This window comes from Hyperoodon ampullatus (assembly GCF_949752795.1).
Source record: "Hyperoodon ampullatus genome assembly, chromosome: 10".
Classification (NCBI taxonomy): Eukaryota; Metazoa; Chordata; class Mammalia; order Artiodactyla; family Ziphiidae; genus Hyperoodon; species Hyperoodon ampullatus.
In genome coordinates, this window is record NC_136923.1 from 68,108,634 (window position 1) to 68,121,437 (window position 12,804).

Below are 12,804 nucleotides of genomic sequence, written 5' to 3' on the forward strand. Positions count from 1 at the left end.
TATCAAAGTGTGGTCCAGAGATCTTCGGAGCCTAGGAGCTAGTTAGAAATGCAGAATCTTGACTCCACCCCAGATCTACTGAATCAGAATCTGTATTTAATAAAATATAATTCCCAGGGGATTCGTGTGCACATTCAAATGTGAGAAGCACTGAGCTAGTCTGTCTACTTTTGTATATGTTTGAAACTTTCCATAATCAAAAGACGTGGGGTTTTGTTTTGCTTTGTTTTTTCCCAAAATTGTCTTCAGAATCTCCGGGGAGATCTTCCTACAGAGTCCCGCGCTGGAGGAATCTGGGAGGCTGTATCTTCCCGCCCTCCGCCATCCGTGGGAGCCCCTCGGGTCTGTCGGGCCCCCAGCCCCACCCCAGCAGACGACGGGAAACACCCCTTCCCTGCAGGGCGGCTCACCTGCCTCTTCTAGCTGGTCTGTGGTCCGGGCGCCAAACTCCGGGGCTGGCGGAAATCGGGCTCCCCAGCTTGCCGTCTGGCAGGCCTGGGCGTGGCTGCGGGGCGCACCTGGGCGAGCCGGCAGGTGGGACGCGGGGCCGGCCGGGGCCCCCGCCCTCGCACGGGGTGGGGAGGAGCGGGCGGCGCGGGGCGGGCACCGCGGGGACCGCGGGCGGGGGCGGGTGCTGGGAGCCTCGCGGGCCGCGAACGTAGCCATCGCGCTGGGGCCGCTGAGATTGAGTGCCCGGGATGAACCTCACCTGGAAAAAGGGCTTCTACAAGCAGGACGTCAACAAGACCGCCTGGGAGCTGCCCAAGACCTACGTGTCCCTGATGCACGTAGGCAGCGGGGCCTACGGCGCCGTGTGGTGAGACCCCCGGGCCTGTGCGCCGGCGTGGGGGCACGGGGGGGCGGTGCCTGGGTCATCGGGGTGGACCTATGGTGGGCGCCCAGGCACCGGGACGCGGGTGGAGCCTCCGGAAGAGCCGGGGCCCAGCCAATGCCCCCTTCCCGGACCCGCCTCCGGTGTCGCCTCTCCTGCTGGCGCTCGAGGCTGTGCGCCCACCACCTTGATGGAGGACCCCAAGGCCCAGAGACCTGCGGGCTTGGAAGAACTTCGCGGGTGCCTTTCCGAGGCAGAGGCCTGGAGCTGGGAGGAGGCGGCAAGCTGGGCAGTGAAGTGGAGCAGCAGCAGGGGCCTCAGGCTCTGGAGGCTGGCCTAGGGCCACTCCAGGCGCCATCTCTCTTTTCTTACCGGCTTGGTGGGAGTTTCTGTGGGTTGAATTAGGACTGGATCTGTTTCTCCAGGACTTGAACCTTACAGAGGACCCCAGAGTTCATTCGGGCAAATCCCCATTGTTACAAATGGGTACACTGAGGCCCAAACAAGAAGTGACTTGCCAAGTTGCTCAGGATCCTGTTGGCATTAACTTGTGTCTGACCCAGGGGCAGTGCACCTCTCTCAGATTCTGCCTGCTGTCTCCCCCTTCTCCCAGCTCCACTGTGCTGTCAGCTGCTCACTCACATTCCAGGTGGTGGGCATCATCAGTTCCTCCCAGCTTAGACTGCTGGCCAAGAGGGATTGGGGTGAGGATGGCCATGGCTTCCTAGATGGCCTGGTAGTTGCCACCCAGGATCTGGAGTCCCAGGGTTGTGATGGGGAGCCACTGCCTGCTGACCTGCCTTTGACCCTACAGCTCAGCCATCGACAAGCAGTCAGGGGAGAAGGTGGCCATCAAGAAACTGAGCCGGCCCTTCCAGTCTGAGATCTTTGCCAAGCGGGCCTATCGCGAGCTGCTGCTGCTGAAGCACATGCAGCATGAGAACGTAGGCTGGGCCTGGGGGCTGCTTCTGGGAGGCAGGGAGTGGAGGGCAGCCCCACAGATGGTCCTGACCAGGCCCCTCCGTGTGTGTGTGTGTGTGTGTGTCGCACACGGGTGATGGCCCACGAGGGTGCAGGGAACTCATAACAGGGCCAGCAGAAGGGGAATCTCCCCCCTGCTCCTTTGATCCTTGTTCCTCACCTAATTATTAAAATCAGGTGCCAGGACCCACCCTGCCTACTTCCCAGGAAGGGTGGTGCAAAGGGAATTTTTGGCAGTGGAGCAGAACAAACTCGGTGAGGTGCGAACTTACTGTCTCACTGTTATGAGGAAATAGGCACAGAGGAACTTCGTAGTTGTTCTAGATCTAAGAGGTGGTGCCCAGAATCCTGGTTAGTGTTGTTTCCACATAATAACAACAAGAATAATAGATACTTACGAGCACTTATTATGTGCCAGGCACAGTTCTAAGAACTTTGCATAAACTAACTTGTTAATCCTCACAATGTCACATAAGTACTATTACCCCCATATACAGATGGGGAAACTGAGGCACAGAAAGACTCACAGGTTAAATGGTTTGTCGGTGGCAGAGCTAGAATTTGACCCTAGCCAACCTGGCTCCAGGCCCCAGTGCCTGACCTCTGGACTACCCTGTCTGACTGAAACAGCCAGGAAGACTAATGACCCAGTGCTGGGCCTGGAGCCCAGGCTTTTCTGTAGGATACCTAGATTGGAAGGTAAGCATTTAACATAATGATTTCAAAATATTGTTCACATTTTAAGCCCAATTCCTCTTCAGCAAACCCCTCCCCATGGCCTCCAGCCGGGGTAATCTTGCCCCCAGCTCTGAACCAGCCCTCTGGCAGGTAAGGTTGGATGTGGCGAGAGACCCTAGGTCAAGGGCAGGGAGCCTGCTGGCTGTAAGACCCCTTCTCTGTTCCCTCCTTGATTCCTTTCACCACTTGTGGTTCCCTGCTTGAGTTGAGAGTGGGTTTGTGCTGCTTGTCCTGAACACCAGACTTGGGGTCAGTGAGCACAGGAGTGTCCACCTCCCCCTCTCCCCAGCCTGACTCTCCATCACTGTGCACTGCAAACTCCCTCCCAATTAGAGGAATTCCTCTTCCACCTCTGCCCCTTTTACTGCTTCCCAGAAGGCTGGGAACCTGCCTCCTGCTGGAGATGGTGTTTTAGGAAAGGGCAGGTGGTCCTGTGCAGGCCTGGGGCCCCAGAGGAGGGGAGCAGAGGGCTGCAGCGGCTGCCCAGTCCTCACTGGCAACCTTCTCCCCAGGTCATCGGACTCCTGGATGCCTTCACCTCAGCCTCTTCCCTGCGCAACTTTCATGATTTGTGAGTCGGGCTGCGCTGGGTTCCAGGACATTTGCAGGCCTTAGTTGACACTGGGGAGCAAGTAAGGGGAGGGTCCAGATTCTCTCTTCTGGGTAGGGGGGCTTCCTGCCCCAGGAGTCCCTGTGCCTCTGGGCTGTGGAGAGATTCTTTCAGCCAAGGGTGGAGAGAAAGGCCGGCAGGAAGAGGTGGGAGGGGCTTTATATGGACCTTGCCTGACACAGAGCTGTCTGCTCATGTGCATTGCTTTACCCAGCTTTACCACCACAGAGACATTGTTGCCAGTCCCCACAGGGTTTGCATCAACCTACCTCACCAGTTCCTGGGGGCACAGGTGTGGATCTGGACCTTGGGGCTCTTCCTAGCATGAAGCGAGGATCAGGAAGCCTTGGCTACCTCTGGCTGATGGGATGTTTGTCACAGTCGCACAAAATGAGAAAATTTAATTGCTAAATGCATGGCTTTGCTAGCGCAGTACCTGGTCTAAAATATAGGAAGCTTTGGGAAGGTGGATTTTTTTTTTCAGTCCTATTTCAAATGCAGCTGCAGGTCTCTTTGTTAGGATGCTTTCGTTTTCAGTTTAGTGCAGTGATTTTGAATGGGTTTCTTTCCCCTATAATGCCAGCTGCTGGGCTTAGCACTGGGGATTTTTTTTTTAATAAATTCATTTATTTATTTTTGGCTGCATTGGGTCTGTTGCCACAAGCAGCAGCTACTCTTCATTGCGCTGTGCGGGCTTCTCATTGTGGTAGCTTCTCTTGTTGCGGAGCACGGGCTCTAGGTGCACGGGCTTCAATAGTTGTGGCACATGGGCTCAGTAGTTGTGGCTCGTGGGCTCTAGAGAGCAGGCTCAGTAGTTGCGCAAGGGCTTAGTTGCTCTGCGGCATGTGGGATCTCGGATTCTCGGACCAGGGCTCGAACCCATGTCCCCTGCATTGGCAGGCGGATTCTTAACCACTGAGCCACCAGGAAAGCCCAAGCATTGGGAATTTAAAGTGGACCTCGGGGGCTGACAGTAGTGAATACTGACAGTGGTGGTCAGTACTCTAGGTCTGGATAGAGAGCCAGAAATTGCAAGCTGCCTCAGCGGGCTTCGCGGAGGAGAAAACTTTGAACTCAGTCCTGAAGGATAAGTTGACATTTGCCTGAGGTAGAAGGGGCTGAAGGCAGCCCAGGTAGAAGGAACTGCATGGGCAAAGGCCATGATGCCTGAAAGAGGCTGGGCCGTTTGGGCAGTATTGACAAGTGCAGTGTGGCTAGTGGAGGCCAGAGGCTGGTTTGGTCAGGCTGAGTCCAGAATTGATCCTACAGGCATCCTCACGTCTATGGAGGTTTTGAGCAGGGAGATGCTGTGATGTGGTCAGATCAGATTTGGGGGATACCCTCTGGCGGCAGCAAGAAAGGAGCAGGGAGCAGCTCTGGGAGGTAGGAAACCTGGAGGGTAGTGTTCAAGACCCCGACCTTGATCCAAATAAAGTAGAGGTGATGGGGCCCTGAGAGCAGACTTGACACCCATCGAGAGGCAGGACTGTCAGAATGTTGTACCCCTTGGGATGCAGTGGCTGGGAGAGGTGGCATAGGTCAGGGGATGCCAGGTTCCTGCTCAGAATACAAGGTGGAGGAAAAACAGATCTTGGGAGAAAGATAATGAGCTCCATTTTGGACACTTCATTTTTGAAGAGGCTATGAACATTCCAGTGTTTAATCAGCAGTTGCAAATAAACCTGGAGTTTAGGAAGGTCTGGGCTAGGGATGTGGATTTGAGCCAGAATAATCACCAGTGGATGATAGCCAAAGCCCAGGGACAGGCTAGTGTAGAACATGATTCGATACTGTTCATTAAGGTATCAACACTAAAGGGACTTCCCTGGTGGTCCAGTGGCTAAGACTCTGCACTTCCAATGCAGGGGGCCTGGGTTCGATCTCTGGTCGGGAAACTAGATCCTGCATGCATGCCGCAACTAAGAGCCTGCATGCTGCAACTAAGCCCGCATGCCGGAACTAAGATCCCGCGCGCTGTAACGAACATCCTGTGTGCCGAGACTAAGACCCGGAGCAGCCAAAAAAAAAAAAAAAAAAAAAGGTATCAACACTAAAGAAAAGGTACAAGAGGATGAACAGACAGAGCCTGACTAGAGGTAGAAGCAGCAGAGAATTTTGAGTGAGTGTCAGGCTTTGCAAAACTTTGAATATAAAGAAAGGGAGCCATGGGTGTTGTGTTGGGCTGGTGGGGTGGGAACAGATGCCAAGTTATCAGGGGACTGGACGTTAAGGCAGTGGGATCAAGAGGTGAGGACCGCTCGTTCTAGAAGTTTGGTCGGGAGGGAAAGAGAGAGAAGGGGTGGTTACTTGAAGAAACAAGGTTAAGCAAGGGAAGGTGGTTGTATCACAGTGAGACTTCAGCAAGTTTGTCAGCTGAGAAGAAAGAATCAGGGTCCACGCAGAGGTGAAACACAAAGGTGGGGAAGGGTCTGTGCATGGAGCAGGGTCCCCGTGCCTGGGGGGGTGTGGAGGAGGGAAGCGGGGGTGCGGTCAGGTGAGGGGAGACTTCAAAAGGCACAGGCTCAGGGAGATGGCCTCCACATCCTTTTTTTTTTTTTTTTTTTAATTCCTTCCTAAATCTTTATCCTTTTTTTGTTCTGGACTTCGCTATTACTGCCTTGAGTCACAGTTACATTTTGCTGACTTCGACCTGTTGTGCAATCCCATTAAGAGGGTGTGTTGGCTCAGCTACCTCCTTCTTCCTTCTTCACCCTCCTGGAAACTGTTTTATTGTTTCCTTCTTGGAAGGAGGACATTTTTGTATGTTTGAGGAGCCATGTTGGCGGGGGCATGACCCGCTGGGGGAGGAGGAAATATTTGTACAGAAGCAGAAGGAAACACTGGCAAATGTTTCTGACTCACTGCAGTGGCTTTCTGTGGGGTGTGGAGGGCAAGCAGAGGGCACCTTTGAAGAGAGGGAGCACTGCTCCATTTGGTTTCCCTGAGCACAGCTCCAGCTGAAATACGTACCCTGAGCTCTGCCAACAGGGCAGCCACCAGGGCCAGGCTGGGAGCCAGGAGTCAGGAGGCCCACTGCATGGGGGTCTGGCTGGCTGGCTGTGGTAGGGCTGGTCCTCTGTTCTGCCCAGCCCCTTGCCCTCCTCTGAGCTCGGACCTGGAGCTGGGTGGGGCTGGGGACTGTTCAGGAAGTCCTCATGACTTGCAGCTACCTGGTGATGCCCTTCATGCAGACGGACCTGCAGAAGATCATGGGAATGGAGTTCGGTGAGGACAAGATCCAGTACCTGGTGTATCAGATGCTCAAAGGTCTTAAGGTGGGTGGGAGCCTGCAAGATGGCAGGGGAGGGGGGCTTGGTGTTGAGACCTGGGGTCTGGGGGAGGCTAGACCTTGAAGGCTGGGAGAGCACACCATGACAAGGCAGAGGAGATCTCTGAGCCAGCCTGAAACACCTGGTGCAAAAGCCGGGCACCGGATTCACCCTTCTTCTTCTCTCCCCAACACAGTACATCCACTCAGCTGGGGTCATCCACAGGGTGAGTGCTTTCTCTGCTACATCCTCAGAGGCCCCACCCACCCCTGGGGCCTAGGGTTAGGGTTAGGGGGTTCCAGGAGGTGGAGGAAGCAGGGAGAGTGGATTTTTCAGATCTAGGTTTGGCCCAGGAAGACCTGCTCAGAAGAATTGCTGTGTTCTGGGGAACTTTCTGGGAAAATTTTGCCAACAAAGCAAGCCCTGAGCTGGGTGTTTCAGGCTCCAAGAGGCATTTTAGAGCTGGATGGGCCCTAGAGGACACCTAGTCCAACCCTCATTCTGCACAGGGAGGGAAAGAGAGAGAAGGGGTGGTTCAGGAGACCAGAACCCAGAGAGAGGGGCAGGGGCCTGGCCAAGGTCGCACGCTGGCTGGCAGCCGAGTGGGGACAGCTCCCATCTCTGCCTCTGCCCAGTGCTCCATCTCTTCTCTCATCTAGGACCTGAAACCAGGCAACCTTGCTGTGAATGAGGATTGTGAGCTGAAGGTGAGTGGGCCCAGGCAGGGTCAGCCTGGGGTTGGGGTGGGCCCCTCTCCCATAGGAGCCCCCAGAAGCTGCTCGGGGAGCCTCTCTTAAGCGAGCTCCTTTTTCCTATGTGCCCCGAGTCATAGATTTTGGATTTTGGGTTGGCACGGCATGCAGATGCAGAGATGACTGGCTATGTGGTGACCCGCTGGTACCGGGCCCCTGAGGTGATCCTCAGCTGGATGCGCTACAACCAGACTGGTCAGTGGTCCGCTGCCCGGGGGAGGGGGATAGGGCTGGGGTTCTTCTCTGACAGCTTCCTCAAGGCTGTCTTGGTGACTCTGGGTTGACTCTTGATGACTGCCGGGTCTTGGTCAGCTGGTCCAGGTGACACTTCCTCCCCTTCCCTCTGCAGTGGACATCTGGTCTGTGGGCTGTATCATGGCAGAGATGCTGACAGGGAAAACTCTGTTCAAGGGGAAAGATTGTATCCTTTGCTGGAAAAGCCAAACTGCATCCAGGGATTCATTCCTTCAACAGACACTTTATTATTTAAATCTCTCTTTTTTTCTTAATGTGAAAGTGATACATGCTCCCTGTGGAACAACTTTAAAGTACAGAGAAGCAAAGTGATGAAAACTAGTCACCTGTCATTCCAACACCATGCAGAAAATACTTGACGTTTTGGCACCACACACCTGAACTGGGCGCCTGTGTGTGCTGCACAGGGACTAAGGAGAAGATGTGGGTCTCCCTGCCAAACTCAGAGTGCGAGGGTGTGGTGGGGGGGAGTACACAAATACATGGATGGAGGTGACTGAGCGGGATGAGGCCAGGAAGGTGGCACATGCAGGAGCATTTGTGGGGAGGGACCCTTTACCCAGCCTGGCAGGTAGGAAGCCTTCCAGAGACCTGAGTCCTGAAGGATGAACCTCCCCTCCTAAAAGCAGGAGGAGGTGAGTGTCTGGAACCTGGATGGTCCACAGTGCTGGGTGGGCCTGATGGAGGGGCAGCAGGAAGGGCAGCTTCAGACCCACCCACAGGGAGTGAGGCCGAGCCTTAACCTGCTGCCAAGACCTGGACCAGCTGACGCAGATCCTGAAAGTGACGGGGGTGCCGGACGCTGAGTTTGTGCAGAAGTTGAATGACAAAGCGGTGAGTGGCAGATGGGCCCAGGCTGGCCAGGGCTGTGCGCTTGGCTGACCAGGGCCAGGTGGGCTGCAGGCTGCGCCTCCCCTCTGCCCTGGCAAGGGCTCTTGCCTTCATCTCACTTTGGATTCCGACCTGAGCCTTCAGCCCTGCTCAGGGGCTTTTCTGGGGTCCCTTCTCTATACCCCATGGCCTAAGCCCTGAGGGGCTGACAACTGGGGATTACTCAGTGCTTTTCTGTCTTCCAGGCCAAATCCTACATCCAGTCCCTGCCACAAAACCCCAAGAAGGATTTCTCTCTGCTCTTCCCGCGTGCCAGCCCCCAGGGTGAGTCTTGGGGCTTGCAGTCTGTCTCAGCGGGCGGGCTCTCCATGGCGTGTGAGGCTCACACTCTGTGACTGCAGCTGCAGACCTGCTGGAGAAGATGCTGGAGCTGGACGTACACAAGCGCCTGACTGCCTCTCAGGCCCTCACCCACCCCTTCTTTGAATCCTGCCGGGACCCTGAGGAGGAAACAGAGGCCCAGCAGCCATTTGATGATTTCTTAGAACAGGAGGAGCTCACAGTGGATGAATGGAAGCGTAAGGGCTCGGGGCCTCAGGCTTCTTCCTCTCTCTGCCTGCAGCATCCCTCTCCTCTGTCTGCTTCGTTTTCCTGCCTGCCCTCAGCCGGTCCCAGCTCCTTCCTGGAGACTATCACCTCTTTCTCTCTGAGCGAGTGTTGTCCCCTGTGTGCACTTCTTTCTCCCTGCGCTGAGCTGACTTCCTGCTCCACACTATGTCTGTTGGGAGGGGGGGGCTCTCTCTTGCCCTCAGCACCCCCTACCCCTTGAACCACCCTGTCTTTCTCAGATCACATTTACAAGGAGATTGTGAACTTCAGCCCCATCGCCCGGAAGGACTCTCGGCGCCGGAGTGGCATGAAGCTGCAGTGACCCATCTAGCCCGACCCTCGGCTGAGCCCAGGAATGGCCACATGGTACCACCTGCCAGGCACTGCCCCTGGGACCAATATTTATTTATTGAAGTTTTAACCCGTCTTGGATTATAGCCTTCCAAGCAGAGGACAGAGGACCCTTGTCCTTGTGTAGGAAACAGGCCTAGTAGATGCAGAATTCAGAGGTGTTGGTTGGGAGAAAATACCTATGATCATAACTGGCCATATTTAAAGCACCCATCTGGAGAATCGCCTGTGTGTGGGGTCCTTACCTTCATGGCTGTAGTGGGGCTGAACTGGGGCAGGAGTCTACGGCAGTGATGGTGTATTAGTTTGCTAGGGCTGCTGTAACAAATTATCACAAACTGGGTGGCTTAAAATGATAGAAATTTATTCTCACAGTTCTGGAGGCTGGTAGTCTGAAATCAAGGTGTTGGCAGGGCCATGTTCCCTTTGAAGGTTCTAGGGAAGAATCCTTCCTGGCCTCTTTTTAGCTTCTGATGGCTCCTGGAATCTTTGGTGTTCTTTGGCTTATAGCTGCATCACCCCTGTCTCTGCCTCTGTCTTCACATGGCCTTCTCTGTTCTGTGTATCTCTGTCTTTGGCTGATCTTGTAAGAACATCAGTCACTGAATTTAGGACCCACCCTAATCCAGTGTGATCTCATCTTAATCCTTAGTAATTACATCTGCAAATATCTCATTTTCAAATAAAGTCACATTCTGAGGTTCTGGGTGGACATGAATTTTGGGGGCACATTTTTCAACCCACTACAGATGGCCATGAGGGAGGGGCCCCATCCCAGAGCCCCTTTGTTGTGGAGCCAAACGTGTTTGGCTGCTAAATTAAGGGAGTTGCAGAGAGAGCTGCAGCTGGTGAGACATTGCATGCAGGTTATTTTGGGTGAGTGATCAGCAATCAAGATATGAAACAGCAGGCTTGTTGACTGGGAGCTGCAGAAGGCAGAAATGGGCTTTTTCCAGGAAAACGGTTCTACTCCTTCCCCCTTTTGGGAATTGTACATCTCTCCTGAGCTTTAACCTGACAATGGATTGGATCCTTTTGTTCAGTTTTGAAAACTCTGTTCAGGTCTCAAACTTCCCTATGCACCAGGGCCTGGTTAATATGCAGATTCCTGGGCCCAGCCCCTGGGATTTTGATTTAGCAGGTCTGGGGTTGAGACCCTAGACGTTTGAATGAGGACTCCTTCACCTCAACCCAAGCCCAGTGATTCTGATGAATATCTGACCACATTTAGAGAAACATTTAGTTGATTTCAGTACCACTTAATTTGTCAAAAGGCCTAAATTAGAAACGGGGAGATGGGAAGACTGAGGGGCTTTAGATGACTTTCACACTCTCATTTTAGAGATGTTAAAACTGAGGTTCAGTCAGGGCATTTTTAGGGCAGTGAAACTATTTTGAATGATGTCATTGTAGATACACGACATTATGCATTTGTCAAAACTAGTGGAACTGTACAACACATTGAGTGAACGCTCAAGTAAACTATGGACTTTCTTTAATAATAATGTACCAATATTGGTTCATCAATTGTAATAAATGTACCACATTAATGTAAGATGTTAATATTTAATATTAGGGGAAACCATGGGGGTGGGAGGGAGAGAGTATATGGAACCTTCTGTACTTTTGGCACAATTTTTCTGTAAACCTAAACCTGCGCTAAAAAATAATGTCTATTGGGCTTCCCTGGTGGTGCAGTGGTTGAGAGTCCGCCTGCCGATGCAGGGGATATGGGTTCGTGCCCCGGTCCGGGAAGATCCCACACGCCGCAGAGCGGCTGGGCCCGTGAGCTATGGCTGCTGAGCCTAAGCGTCTGGAGCCTGTGCTCCGCGACAGGAGAGGCCACAACAGTTAGAGGCCCGCATATCGCCAAAAAAAAAAAAAAAAAAAAAAGTCTATTTTAAAAAAGAAGAAGAAAAAGCTTGAGGCTCCAGAGAGATACCCACAGTGAGAAAGTGGTAAAGTCAGGATTTGAACCACAGCAGCCTCGAACACTGTGCCAAAGGCTGTCAACCCAAGCTTGGAATCAAGGGTTGCCAGCCTTCCCACCCTTCTAGCCTGTCTCTGAGCTTCTTCACTGCTGCCTGTGTCCAAGGACCCTGTTTTCTCTCCCAAGGAGTGGCCCTCCTATCCAGGAGGGAGGAGTGGATCGAGGGAGGGGCTCTGACCTTGCTGGTGACTAAACTGCCACCAGTCCCCTTAATCTAAATCCTTCAGTGAATTGTCTTCTGAGACTCCTCAGTAGCCCCAAGGAAAGTCTAGCCTTCTTGGCCTGGTATTCAAAGTCCCCTGCATTCTCTAAACTCATCTACTCCTGCTGCCTCCCGTTTTCCTTATGCCAGCATGGCCTGCCGAGCAACACCAGCCCTGGGATACAACACCATGAGGCTCATTAACAGGTTAAAGTTTCTGACAAGTCCTACAGTGAGGAGAACTGTTCAACATTGTTTAATCCAGAACTTGCCAAGTGTGCTTAACTGCAGGACCCCCTTTCTCCTGACGGCCAGCACGCACAGAAGCCTCTTTGCCTAGTGCAGCCCAGTATGCAGGTCCCAATACTGCTTTTCCCCAAGCAGGCCTGGAGCTTGGGCTTCTTTCAAAGCCTCTGCAGAGAAGTCCCTCCCTCTTTCTCCTCCTTATTCCCTCAAGACTTTGCCTCAGGCCTCCCTCCAGGAAGTCATTCTCCATCACCCTCCATCAGAGAATGGGCAGCTTCCTCCCTCTGCCCCTGGCCCTCTATGGACAGCATTTACAGTGTGTATGGTTCTGCTTCCCCTCCCCATTGCCCACTGTGAGCCCCTGATTGAAACAAACATCTATGAATGAATGATGTCCCAGGGGCCTGTTGGTCGTTCCTCTGCCCAGATCAGACCAGCATGGTATCCAGGGCAGCAGAGAACCCAGCAGGAAGCAGAAGTGGGTGCCTTGGCCTGTACCTTAGAGTTTTTCCCCTGAAAATCTCAGGCTCTCAGACTCCCAGGCCTCTCCCCATCATCCCTCAGTGTCCTCCAGTCCATCCCCCACCCAGAATTAAACGTGTGTGTCACCTCAGCCCCTTCTCTACAATTATCTCAAACTTGGGAAGTTTCTCCAGAGGGAGGTGAAGGTGCTGAGCAGTGTGAAGGGGTTCGTGGGTTCTGCCTTACCCTGTGGGCACCTGGCCAGAGTGACAGGAAATGAGTCCATTCTCAGGCTGGGTGGGGGAAAGGGGCTGAGCTTGGGGTTCTGGGCTCAGTTACTCTCACAGTTGGCCTGCAGGTCTTTTGCCCCTGGCCCTTGGTGGACAGGGTTGAGCTTTGCCCTGCCAGTGGGGCAGCTGAAAAGGTCTTGACAGAGATAAGGAAGCCAGACTCAGGAACTAGAGAGAGGTCAGTAACAGCAATCATGCCCTTGATTCCCTCCTTTGTGAAATGAAGGGTGTCTTTGCACAAAGGCACAGCTCCTCTCCCAAGGCAGCCTGGACCTATCGCTGGGGCCTGGCAATTTGTGTCACTTGGGGAAGGGCTAGCCTGGCATGAAATGGGGGTGGCACTGCTCCCAGTGAGGGGCAGCACATGGAAAGGCAGAGATGGAGGA

General features: G+C 53.7%; 1 protein-coding gene across 1 annotated transcript; it reads left to right on the forward strand.

The window, feature by feature from the left end:
• Window positions 1-698: 698 nt before the first annotated feature.
• On the forward strand, window positions 699-10,778 carry MAPK13 (mitogen-activated protein kinase 13; the record flags this gene model as incomplete). Its single annotated transcript, XM_079712496.1, has 12 exons — window positions 699-817; window positions 1,647-1,776; window positions 3,064-3,122; window positions 6,328-6,436; window positions 6,627-6,656; window positions 7,090-7,137; window positions 7,263-7,377; window positions 7,532-7,603; window positions 8,192-8,271; window positions 8,514-8,592; window positions 8,670-8,846; window positions 9,117-10,778. 12 exons carry the CDS (start codon window positions 699-701, stop codon window positions 9,197-9,199), a joined length of 1,101 nt encoding a protein of 366 aa, XP_079568622.1. The 3' UTR covers window positions 9,200-10,778.
• Between the last annotated feature and the right edge of the window lie 2,026 nt (window positions 10,779-12,804).